The 13,164-nt window shown below is 36.1% G+C and overlaps 1 protein-coding gene across 4 annotated transcripts in view; it reads right to left on the bottom strand.

The window, feature by feature from the left end:
• TRIP11 (thyroid hormone receptor interactor 11) overlaps nt 1-12,164 on the bottom strand; it is a 64,496-nt gene extending 52,332 nt beyond the window's left edge. For 3 of the 4 annotated variants that reach the window (XM_016145451.2, XM_036218369.1, XM_016145448.2), the window contains exons 1-4: nt 11,589-12,164; nt 8,986-9,047; nt 4,092-4,202; nt 884-1,162 (exon numbers count right to left, since the gene is read on the bottom strand). In XM_016145451.2, the coding sequence (XP_016000937.2) occupies nt 884-1,162; nt 4,092-4,202; nt 8,986-9,047; nt 11,589-11,727 (591 nt within the window). In that variant the 5' untranslated portion in view covers nt 11,728-12,164. The remainder of the gene's footprint in view (nt 1-883; nt 1,163-4,091; nt 4,203-8,985; nt 9,048-11,588) is intronic. The other variant, XM_016145450.2, reaches the window with a different exon arrangement.
• Between the last annotated feature and the right edge of the window lie 1,000 nt (nt 12,165-13,164).

Raw genomic sequence — 13,164 nt, forward strand, 5'->3', positions numbered from 1 at the left:
CCAACACCCAAAAGCAGACGACCAAATCCTAATCTCTCAAGGGAGGACATGGAATCCACAGCAGGTCAAGTTTCCCAGGTCATGCCTGAACACGCACAAAGTATAAGAACTACTACTTTTTAGAGGTAAGATGGTCAAATAGATCGTTCGGTTATTAGGAATGTCTACAACTTGGGAAGCAAGATCATTTTAATTGGGATTTCTCCTTTACACAATTAGATTACACACACAGAAAGACAGAAAATAAACACTTTACTTATATATTTTATTTTTCTCTACATTGGTGAAATTAAATCTACATGAATAATGTTCCAGTTTAATTTGGGTCTCATGTCTATCAACAACCTTAGTAGTTTATACAAAATCTGATACATGTAAGACAAAAAAGCGTTCCTTGGGACAAAGTTTACAGCTGCAAATAGCAAGGATTTAATTTCTAATGCCCAAGAAACACCACAAAATAGCTTAACAAATTATAATACTAATTACTAGATTTTCATTTTACTTATAATTAATGCAAACGGGAACCTCAGACAACATCCAGCAGTGAGGCTTCGGGACTCCAGGGAAAAAGGTGCTGGTTCAACCATAGCAATTCCATTTTTATCTCTTTGAAGCCTTGGGCTAGAAACTTTCTATTTTATTTTAAAACATGGCTCTGTTGCTTTAAATTTCTTTGAAAATTTCTTCCATACATTGTACAGAAGGGGAAACAGGAAGAGAGAGAACGATGACCTGACTAAGATCACTTAGAAAGTTATTGGCAGAATTAGAATACACGTTTCAATTTCCTAGTCCTGGGTTCTCTATGATACCAAAAGATCTATACGAAGCACCAGTATTTTCACCATAGTTTTCAAAAACTCATTAAAATTTTACCTACTTGAGCAATATGCCTCCAATGGCCAACTTCAGATTCAAGTCTTGAAACTTCGTTTGACAATCTGTTTATTTCTTGTTGTGAAGAAATTATGTCACCAAAGTCCATGTCATCATCGTGGAAAGCTGAAGCATGATGACTGACACCGTAACTGAATGAAGATGATGCAGTGCTTGTGGGCACACCACCAACTCCTGAATTTACTGACTGTGCAGCTGACTGCAGCTTCAGCAACTGGTCCTGCAGTGCAATCTGTCTTGCTTTAAGATGGCTGATTTCTACCTATATATTTATAATCCACATTTTAAAGAAGGTATTTTAAAATAACCATATTATAAATAAAATAAAATAACCATATTATAGATGAATAATGTTAAAAGTTATAATAATTTAAGATTATCTCATGATGGTACTCTATCAACTGAATCTAAGTCTTCTATAACATCCCAATCGTAATATTTTTATTTAAAAAGCAAATAAAGTTACAACGGTTAAAGCATAGATAATGTTTTGAATAGTATAAAGATCAGAATTTCATTCATGGTAACTTAAGTAATGAATTCCTCAGTTAAACATGGGTTTACTATCTTCTATATACCAGGCAATTTCTTACAGTTCTGTTTGTGATTGTCATGAACCTCAAACGGTGAGACCGTGAAAGCTGTATCAGTCTATGCACTGGAAAGTTCCTTTGAACATCTGTTGGAAGAGTCTTATGTAATTGAGTATGGCTGGATTTAAGCTTAAAATACATCATGAGTTAGAAGTAACTTTGTAGTGGTCTGTACAACTCTGCTGAAAGAATGCTTTGATTTATTAATCCAATCTTCTCAGATAAGATAATACAGGAAGCCTGTGGTTAATTAGTCCATGAATCTTAGAAGGAAATCATGTCTTGAAAGAGACATTGGCTTTAGCCTTAGCAAAGAGGGGGCAGTGAAAATTTGATTCTACTAAGGGAGACAACAGTATAAAAATCCTGAAACCCTGAGCAGAGAGCTGTGATTGAAGGCTGGCAATATCAAGTCATTGTCCAAAAGAAGTTACGAACACAAGACTTAACCAGAATCCCAGAGCCATTCCAAGGGAGAGATTACTCGAAACATAAAGGTAAGCTACAGAGAACTAAAATAAGCTTTCTATAAAATACTTAAACTAGTCCAGAAGACACTCTACCACAACTGAGGAAGATCTGATACTGAAGAGACAGCTAACAAATAACAGTATTTCTATATATGTAATATCAAGCAATTAGACAAAAACCAAACATAACTATGTCATATGTCATAACAAACAGAGTTTTTATATCAGAGCCCCTTCTCTAATGGAGGTTTATAGCAGTGCATAATTCATTCATTTTTCATAATTCATAATTCATTCATAATTGCATTCGTTTTCCCATAAATGACATGAGACAAGTTGGATCTTTAGGGAATATGAACATCACAAAGAGATCAACAAATAGATTCAAAAAAAGCAGATCCAAAGATTCTGCTAAAGTACTGTCATATATTATCTTTCATTCTAGTAAAAAGTACTGAAATCCACAATTGTTTTCAAATGTAGTTATAATATAAAGTTCTCATTATACAACAAATATTTATATCAAATTGAAGAGTTAAAAAGTACAAGTTCTAATAAAAAAGAGACATTTCTAAACATGAATGCTTAATTTGTCCTCTAATATCAATAGTTAAGTAGAAATAAAATGCCAAAGTTTTCTAAAGTAGTGTTTTCAACTAGGATATAAGCATCAGAATCATCTATGGAGTTTTCGAAAAACACCAATACCAGGGCCCCTTACTAGTAGGCTAAACGAGAATCTCCTGGATGACATAAGCATCTGTGTTTTTTAAAAGTGTCACTCATTATTCAGCTGTAAACCCTTGGGTAGGAACTACTGCTCTACTGTAACCTCTATTAAGTCAGTTCTGCTCAAAGTGTGGTCTGTGGACTGATGCCAAGAATGTCTGCTACAGTCCAGGTAAAGATGAGCACAGAAATTGAAAGACTTAAAGGTTTAAAGGCTTTTAAAGCAATTTGACAGGGTAATCTGTTGAGCCTTAAAAAAAAAAAGTGGGCTTTTAACTTAATTTGAACTTGTAATTTTCTTTTTTATGTTCATTTTATATTTGTACTAATTCATTTTTATTCTATTTTATGAATCAATTCCCAACAGATTAGAAATTTAAGCTCTTCTTTAAATGTTTATATTTATCATCAATGTAGTTTAATTTTTCATCATATGTCACTAAAGGAATGAGAAATCAGTACATCTAAATTTAAAAACCCAAACATAAATTTATGATACAAATGAACATTTAATCAACAAAATAAAAAACATCCAAATGATCTGGATAATAAAACAAGAAATGGATCAATTAAGTAGAAGTATTTACTGAATTCTAGTTATGTACTGAACACTAAAGAGAATTCATGAGTTCTCATGAAACATGGAGACATAGTCTATATTTTAAGGATTTATGATAACACTGGTTAAATTATCTAGTATCTATTACAAGTACTACAAAGAAAAAATAAGCCAATTTCAAATAATTATTTCTATCAAACAAAGGGAAAATATGAATAGCACAGTATAAAATATTTCATGGAGACATAGTCTATATTTTAAGGATTTATGATAACACTGGTTAAATTATCTAGTATCTATTACAAGTACTACAAAGAAAAAATAAGCCAATTTCAAATAATTATTTCTATCAAACAAAGGGAAAATATGAATAGCACAGTATAAAATATTTCATATTCTTTTCCATGGAAAATCAAGTAAATGCCAATATAGCATTTATTACACTTAGAGTTAAAATCATTTTTTTAAAAAAGATATGTCATTAGCAATGATGGCATTGATTTAAAAGAATTTTAGGCAAACAGATGAGAAATTAAGTTTCATAAAATTAGAAATTATAAGCAACAGATACCTAAAGATATTTTACCCAAGGACTTTTCTTATACACTTTTCTTTTGGAAAGCATAAACTCAACTCCACAAAGGTTATGTTAATGTAAACGTAATAAAAAAAGCTTACAGAGTTCTTGTTGGTGCTATCAAACCAACCTGGGAATTATTAACTTCAACAACCTTTTAATATTCTTATGGATCTAAATGTAGCTTGATTTATATTATAACTCTTAAACACTTCCTAAATACCTTACAGTGAAGTAAGTATGAAATGAGTGAAATAATTTACCTCTTTCTGCTGTAACTGATTTCGATAACTTGTAGACTGCTGCTTTATTTGAAGCTCTGAAGCTTCATGTTTCTCTTCTAGATCGGTACAAAGTTTTTTAAGTCTCTCATTCTAGAAGCAGAGAAAAAGGTATTTTCAACAAAAAGCTAAAAAGTAAAACATGTTAGTAACAGCTACATGCATGACATTATGAAAAACATATTGCTTTGTATAAAAAAAATGTAAAATATAGGGCTGACAGAATTCTAGCCTTTAAAATATACTTTTGATTAAAGTTATAAGGGCGATAAGCATGTTTATAGAGATTACGTGTAATTCTGAACAAAAGTAGGGAAAAAAAATCTTGCTTAGTTGGGTTTTCTGCTAAGAAAAAGCCATTGATCAATATTTCCCCCATCTTTGTACACCAGTGTCTAGCATATAACAGGCAATAAGTGTCTTGTAAATTCATAAACTAGATTACATGTTTGAACTTTGTTTTCTCCCCAAACAGAACTTTCTAAAAGAAATCTCTTTTAAAAAGACTTCTGGCTAAAGTACAGGTGGGAGGCCAAAGCCTCACAAAACCTCAGGCACCTCTGAAAAGTCCAGTTTGAAAGCCACTCAGTTTGAAAAGCTAGTTAGAAGTACACAAAATAGTCTAAGAATAATTCAATGAATCTAGATTCATAGTCCTTTAAGATGTTGGCATATATGGAAAAAATTACTTAAATTTTATGTACAAAAATATTAAATCATCTTAACCTATCATTCTTTGACATTTGAATGATTAAGTACATAATGGAGCAAGAGAAATGGACACTAAAACTTTCTGCAAAAAGTTATTTATAAATTATTAAAGATAACAATTTACTAAGAATTCTAATATATCTACAAACACAGTTTAACAATGATAACTGAAAATAAGGACACTGATGGTGAAAAAGAAAGCTCCTGCTAGAAGGTGAAGACTTGCACTTTGCGAGTGTCATCTGTTTTCTTCTTAAATTCTAGAAATTCCTTCCATCAACAGATATGAAAATTATGATCCAGGGAGATTATATGAATTTCCAGAGAAAATCTGTGGAATAAACTAAAGAAAAAATTGCAAAATACACAAATCCTAGTTTGGGAGTATAGACTCCAGAAATCTAATATGGACCTTGGCTACCTTGAAAAAATATTAGTAAGAAACAGGACCTGTGGTCACACAACTAATTACCTGCTATTGGTTACTTTCGAGCTGTTAACATGAAAGATGCCACATACATAGGTGAAGAAACACAGTATAGTGACATCAAAACCGACTCCTAAAAGTCTACCCTAGGCTTTTTCACATAAAAATACCTAAGGCTATTTGTTACTCTGATTAATAACTAGAGCTCAGACTTTCAATGTGGCCAATACCTAACTGGTTCTCTCCTCATCTCCTTAGCCATATGAGAGAAAGATAAAGCACACAAAGGGCAGATTCTATTCATGTGGCTGATCAGTAACCAGGAGTTGTCAGTGGCCATTTTCTATTACGTGGAATACAAATCAGAGAGCACTTGTCTGAAAGGAGAAAAGAACAAAGAAGAGAGAGATTTCTGATGGCCTCCAGTTCTGGCTGCAGCCCCTTCCTAAAGACTGGCTATAACTTCTGCCCTTGTAATACATGAGACCCTCACAGCCTTAAATTAGTCCATCCTGCTTAACTCTTGTTATACCTTGAAGGTGTAATGGAACCAATTTTTAACTCGTGAGTTTCTTTTTTGAGTAGTCCTAACTATCTATAATAATTGGTGTTTATGATTTTTCTCCTTTCTTAGAGGTCTTCCAAACAAGAGAAAATTTACTCATTTTTTTTTTTTAACAGAATGAAACTCATTTTATGTTACAATTTCCATAGAGGACATTGGGTCCTTTTATAAGTCTAAGAACAATCATGGGATCATACTGATCTTGTGTGTGTGTGGCTTTTTATTATGGTGACATTGGTTAACAAAATCCACTAAGTTTCAAGTGTACAATTCAACAGTAAGATCTTGTGTTTTTTATATCTTGAAATGTTTTATTTTTATCATCCAAGAATTATTTTATATCATTATTCATCAATTATTCCCAACTATGCTAAAAAACAAATAATAAGAAAACAAAAGACTGGCAGAATCACCTAGAAGAATGATGCAATAGCGAAATGACCAGCTTTCTGCCTGCACTGCCCAAAGTATTGCATCATCTTTTAAAAAGAAAAAGGCACCCTGCAGATATCATCTTGTAGTCTTTTTGTTTGTTTTGTTTTGTTTTTGCTTTCATTGAGCACAGTTGAAAATTCAGAATTTTCATTTTTCAAAGAGAAGATAACAGAAGAAAATATTTCATAGTTTATTAGACAACTAAAGAGATAAATGCAGAGAAACAGAAACACCACTCTGGCCTAACAGTTATGGTGAAATTGGGTCAGAAGCAAAGTCTCAGACAAGACTTCAAATAATAATACTATAGATGAGTTTTTTCCAACTCAAGAATTGATGAGTATTTGAATACAAATATCACAATACATTTCTAATAACAAAGAGGAAATAGGATGATCTCATCAACTTAGTCATTCAATATGAAAAAATATTATCTCGTGATATTTTTTGACAAGGACCTAAACCACCCCACACTTTGCTAAATGGATCTACGACAGTATTCTTTCACTATATATGATATTTGTATGCCAACATTTTCTTGATGTAGTTCATACATGGAAAAATGCTGAAGGCCGATGTGCACCCAAAGTGACTGGGAGAAAATAGATGACATAAAAACAAAAAAATTCAGTGGATTGATCACTTTAAGTGGTATTTATAAAGCCAAAAATAAAAAACGTTGAGTAGTCCTAACGATCTATAATGACTGATATTGATGACTTTTCTTCTTTCTTAGGAAAGAAGCAAAGACAACAGCCACTGTCTCTTCAACAAAATCATGAGCCATCGAAGTTTTCAAAAGTACTGATTTTAATACATAAGTCAAGAACCAGAATTAGTGATAAGCTAAAATCTATTTAGAGATGTAAGTGAATCTGAAATCAGTATTTACAAGATAAGATACATCCCAGTTCATGTGTAAGAGTTAATAAGCAGTTAATTACATTTAAAGAACACTGCGTATTTTGAGTATTTTTTCAAAACCAGAAACACAAAGAATAAAAATTTGGATTTGTTATAGAAGTTCTTATTAAAATTTCTAACGGTTTCTCACTATCACTTTATTCTTACTTCTATAAATTACCTGTAAAATGATTTAATATTAAAAAATAAGAGTCCATTGGATCCACATGGTAAATTTAACGACTATTTTTCTTGACATAGAGGGTTTCAAGTAGCCTAGTAGGTTAGTTGCTGTTACTTGCAACTGAAGAAATCTAACTAACTGAACGAGGTTCAAAAATTAACACCTATAAGTAAATCTAATTTCCTCTGGAAAACACATTGTCCTCTATCTATACAAAACCTTCCTAAATAGAATTATATATGGTAAGTTTCCTGACAGCTTCAATTCTATCTTCAACTATTCTTATTGTACAGTCACATAAGGGGTAAAGTATGAAATGCTTATGTACTGACATAAGGCAAGAATCATGTACAGTCAAAACCTTAGAAAATAAAGCCCTTGAAAAGTCCAATAGTCTTGTACCTGAGTAGCTCACACTACTTTGAATAAGCACCAAATGAGGAAGCTGGCTTTCATTTGGGGATGTGTTATACTAAAAATATATATTTCTAAACACTAGAGTCATACTTGCCATATAGTCAATGATAACACTAGGAGAGATTAGAATTGAGATCAACAGAGGGACAGAAAAGTTCTATCTCCCTTTTCAAGCTCAATACAGAGCACTCATTAGGCAGGTTAACCCTATTTACTACCCCCCTTCTCCCCTGCAATGTACACTAGAGAATTTACCTCAATTAATGCCACTACACACATCTGTGCCATTTAATTTTTCTCAGTGGGCCTGTATTTCTTTAGGATTTCTTTAGGGATTATAAATACAATTTCCTATCTGGGCCTTACAAAGAAAGAAGCAATTGAGTTTATCTGTTGCTCAGCACCTACTTATTAGATAATTAAGCTAAGTCCTCTTAAGTGCCACCATATTGCCATGTTCTGCTGCAGTTCCTCTTGAGAGGTCCCTCTACTTTCAAATTTCACAGTCTCACCTTGGTAATCCAGACCAGAAATGAAAAATGCTTGTTGTCGGTAAATATTTTCTTACATTTAAATTCAATTTTTTTATGGGCTCAACAGAGAGGAAAACTTGCTTAACACAGTTCTCTAAGATTATCTATTGCTGAAACGCTATTAAGTGTTCCCCCACGGCTCTTATCCAAAGGCTGACTAGTTGAATGTCTAGTGCTTTACAATAGATCCCACTTTAAATCCTTTCGTTTCTTTTACGGCTTTCCTTTGAACCCTTTCCAAGTTTGCCTCATCCCTTTTAAGTACAATGTCCACAGCTAGTCACCACGAGGCACTGACTAATAGTGAAAAACATAATAAAATTAATTTGCTATTCCTATATTAACCTCTTAGTATACAAATATCACACTTTTTAATGTTAGGGAATTAAAATGCTCTAGATTAAACAGAATTGCATTTTCATATTATACTGAAATGATCTACTGCAATTAGAACATAGTAAATCCTTAATAATGATAAATTGTTGCCACTAGTATTTCTACATTTGGCGGTTTTCCTATTTCAAAGTGTAGCAATATGTAAATATATTCATCTAAAGATAGTCCTTTAAAAAAGTTAAAGAAGAAATAAAAAGTGGTAAACAGGGCATTAAAAAGAGAGGACTGAAATAAAAGTGTGAATAACTTTCATGGCTTCGAAAAAGAAAAGTCTAAGTTCAATAGTAGTCTTTAATTTTCCTTACCTCTGATCTTAAGATTGAATGAATGGCTTCAATTTCCTTTCTCCTAGAATTAGGTAATTCTGCTACAAAAGAAACAGCATACACTGAATATATGATGAATACCATATACATTAATAAAAAAGCATTTTAAAGAAAATACATTTCACTGAGCTTTAAACAGAATGGTATGCCAATCTGAGTACAAATTCAGAAAACAAATATCACTTAATTTTTATCACAATTTTCTACTGTCACAGATATTCTTTATTGTCACATAAGTCATTCTTTTTGCCCATCTTCTATACCCTAGGACATCTGTTTTTACCCCTTGTTAAGTATTCATTAAATTTTTGTTATGGAAATTTAAATGAACTGTACTCTGACTCTATTTTTAAGTCATTTACAAACCAATAAATTAGGTGTTAAGTCCTATTTTAATACAAAGGGAAAACTAAAGCATTAAGCAACTTTACAGCTTTTTAATCAGTCAGCAAAATTTTTACTGAGCATCTACTATGTACCAAGAAAGATGCCACGTACTAGTAATATAAGGAAAAATAAAATACAGTTCCTACCCTAGGTATCAAGGAAAGAGATAAAGTAGGACAGAGAGATCACCTGCAATCAACTCAACCTGCCATAGAGTGAGAATGGTTTCACCAAGTACCTGGCGTGTGAGCAGAGATGTACAGAAAAAATTGTTTTCCAGTCAAAGAAGGGTAGAAGAGGAAGTAGAAAAGGAAGAACTTTCCATGCAGAGGCTTGAAGCTGTGTAGGTATCTCACAATGTTCCCTGTGGCAGAAGCTCTGAGTGCAAGCACGCATGTGTACGTCAATGAGCATAAGTATGGCAATCAAAGAGAAGAGGAGCGAACAAGAGGTAAGACTGGAAAAGGCACGTTGAACCCAGACAAGACAGGTTTCTGGTTTCCTGAAACTAAGAGGTTTGGATTTTATTCAGGAAGCAATAGAGTCAAGAAATTTTAAGGCACACTTGTTTTTAGAAAAGTAACTAGCAACACACCAGAAAATGGAATGGAGTTAGGAGAACTGGGCAATAGGATGTGAAAGAGAAATAGTGCATGGGAAAGATAATGGGGATCTGAACTAAAGAAACGGGATTAATAAAGGAAAGGACAAATATAAGAAGCAATTCTAGCACAGGGTGAACAAAATTTGGTGAACAACTGGAAGTAGGGAATGAGTAAGAAGCAAAATAAAGTTGATAAAGATATTAACTCTAGGAAACTGGGTATATGGTGAGACCATTAAGACCGAAAATATGAGAGCACATTTGGTGGGAAGAACAAAATGAATTCTGCTTTAAGCCTGCAAGACATCCAGGTTGGGGAGATGCATATTTTCTGGCTTAGGGTCCAAGGAATTGCCAACTGTTCCCCCCTATGTAGGATTCAAGGAGATTAGTCGCTTCTCATGTTATCCAACCCTTCTCTGCTTCTGACTGCCCTCAAGGTCACATGACCATTTCCTGAACATGGAAAGAATCCCTTTCACTCCCATCCCCAACCTGCCCCACCTGACGCACCTTTCACCAAAGAGGTATCCCAAGCAGTAAAATGGATTTGGACAGTCTCCAATTTTCCTCCTCTCCAAATAGTCCCAATAAAATTCTAAATATAAATACTATTCTTTTTATCAAACTATCTTTATTTTGACCAAATAAACATGAAGGCTCAATTCAACAAGGATTTAAAAAATTAAATGAGAATGCTAATTCATTAATGTATAAGAAATAAAATTGTCAAAGGAACTACTCTCATCCAAAAGACCATCCCATTTTCTCTCTGGAGGCCGACCTAGTTTGAAATTAAAGAACTCTTTTGATCTAAATACTATTTGCTGAAAGAAATATCAGGAAATCAAAGTAGTAATTAACCGTCGATTACCATGGAATTCTGGGTCACTCACTATTCGTAGTAAACATGAGGACTTAAAAAATGAGTGAAGGTTGCTAAGGATATCCAAAGACTAGAGGATCTTTCTCGTTCTACTATCTAAACATGGGGGGGTGGGGTGGGGAATTAGGTAGCCCCTCCCCCCAAAAAACATTTTCAGCTGGAACGCTGTGTCACCAGAATAAGCAAAAATACAAATAATAAAAACATAGCCGTTTCACTAACTACATTAAAGCCAGAGAAAACATCACTAAATACTTTGTTACTCCAATTGTTACAAAAATCGAGGAAAACAACTAAAAAGTGACTATGTGTCATACACAAATCATTTTTTTTGAACTGCCAGTATAAAGGAAGAGGATCAAAATCAGTTCCGTCCCCCAAATTAAGGACGAAGTAAGCGGTGGGCGTGGATGAACCAAACAAAAATAAACTCTACTCAACACAGAAGTTTCGCTCTGCTTTGAGATACCCAGAGCATTTAAAGGGAGGAGAACCAGAACTCTTCTCCCGGACCCCAGTGGTCTCTTCGTCAGACAAAATAGGTGAAGAAGAGGCAAAAAAAAAAAAAAAAAGAGTGTAAAGAAAAAAGGGCGGAGTGACACTCCTCTGCGACCCGTCCACGTCTCCTGACGGATGGAAGTTGGGACCAAACGGACGCTCCCAGGGTCCCAGAAAATCCCTCCCTCCCATCGCTCCAGCTGTTACCTTCCACTTCCTCCGTGCCCTCCATCAGCATATCCTTCGTAAAGTTTGAAATCTGGCCAGTGAGGGAAGCCAGGCTGCCCCCAACTTGACCCAGAGACTGGCCCAAGCCGGAGCCGAGGCCCCCAAGCCAGGACGACATCGCTGCAGGTTAGACAACAACCTGCTTGGCTCCGAGAAAAACGTCCAGCGTCGTCGAACGATTCCGCCAGATATCCTCGAACCGCTGCTTTCGCGAGACTAGTGCAAATCAGAACACTCTGGATTCTATAACACAATGTAGCGTTCCTATGCAACGCCGGCTTCGGGGGGGGTCTCCCACCAAGGGCCCGACTCTGCCCAGAGATGCAGAGGCCTGGCCTGGGACTTTACCAGGGGCCCGGCTTCTGTGACACAGTCACCTCCGCGGGGCCTCTGGTCATTCCCACGACTTGCAACTGTCTAGGTTAAACCACTTCTTGGTTGGGCCACTTCTTCCTCTGCTTTAGTGACTTCCCCCAGTTCTGCAGGTAACTCCTGCCAACTCGACGCCGGCCGCCATGACACCCAGTCGAACGCGGCAACGGACCATAGAGAGGAGCCGCGGTGGTGTAGAAGGGCCCTGCGGAGCCGGCGGACGTGTCCCTGGCGCAAGGGAGCGTGGGATCGCGGAGGACCCGGAGCGGTAGGCTGCGGCTGCAGGCTCCGGTTAAGGTCAAGGGTAGGCTCCACGTAGCCCTCCCGCTTTGGCCGCGCGGGGAATACCTGAAGGAATCCACGGTGACGCGGCGCTCTGCACGCAGCAGTAGTGTTTCAGGCAGAGCCGATCCTCAGTGGCTGCTTCCCCCGAAGTCGACATAGCCCAGGAACCCCGTGGACACTCTCAATGTGTTGTTGGAACCCGAGTTTTAATTCTGACCACACCCGTGAAGACAGCGGTGTGAGGAGTCTTGGAGGGGTCGCTCCACCGCTTCTTTACATAACTTATCACACTTTACTGTATCGATTATTCGACATGTCAAGGGCTGCGCTGTGCCGGGCGCTATGGTAGGAGCCGAGGATGCACGGGAAGGATGGGTTGCAAATTCAAGTGTCCAAGAGGGAAACACATTTACATGAATTATCTTCTGTAGTAGAAATTTTCTCTGGTGACTTTCCAGGTCACTGTTTAAACCCTGCCTTCCTTAATATACGAAGAGCTTTATTCATGAAGCTTACTTAACTCATGAATTAACACAGACCACCTTTCCCCCAAAACGACTCATTAAAGGACATCATGGCAACTTACCATAGAGAAATTGCCGTTCTAATGTAAACTCCTACGGCGTTGGTGGCACTTGCTGTGCAAATTCGGACCCTTCCCAGACCTGTTACACAAATCAGTGCATGCACACACCAGTGTCCCGCCTTGTTTGCTTTCCTCTCTAAAGGAAGAAAGGCTACGTGACTCACAAGCAATTGCTGCAGTGGTACTAGGACACACATACCTGGCCAGGGAGGACACTGCATTTTGTGCTTTGGATAGGTCTGCAGCACTAAGTAGACCGGTATCTTTCTCTTTTATTCCCTACCAGAGATTGCATTCTGGTACCAGAGATTG

The sequence above is a fragment of the Rousettus aegyptiacus genome, unplaced genomic scaffold (genome assembly GCF_014176215.1).
Source record: "Rousettus aegyptiacus isolate mRouAeg1 unplaced genomic scaffold, mRouAeg1.p scaffold_m13_p_3, whole genome shotgun sequence".
In the NCBI taxonomy this organism is placed as follows: Eukaryota; Metazoa; Chordata; class Mammalia; order Chiroptera; family Pteropodidae; genus Rousettus; species Rousettus aegyptiacus.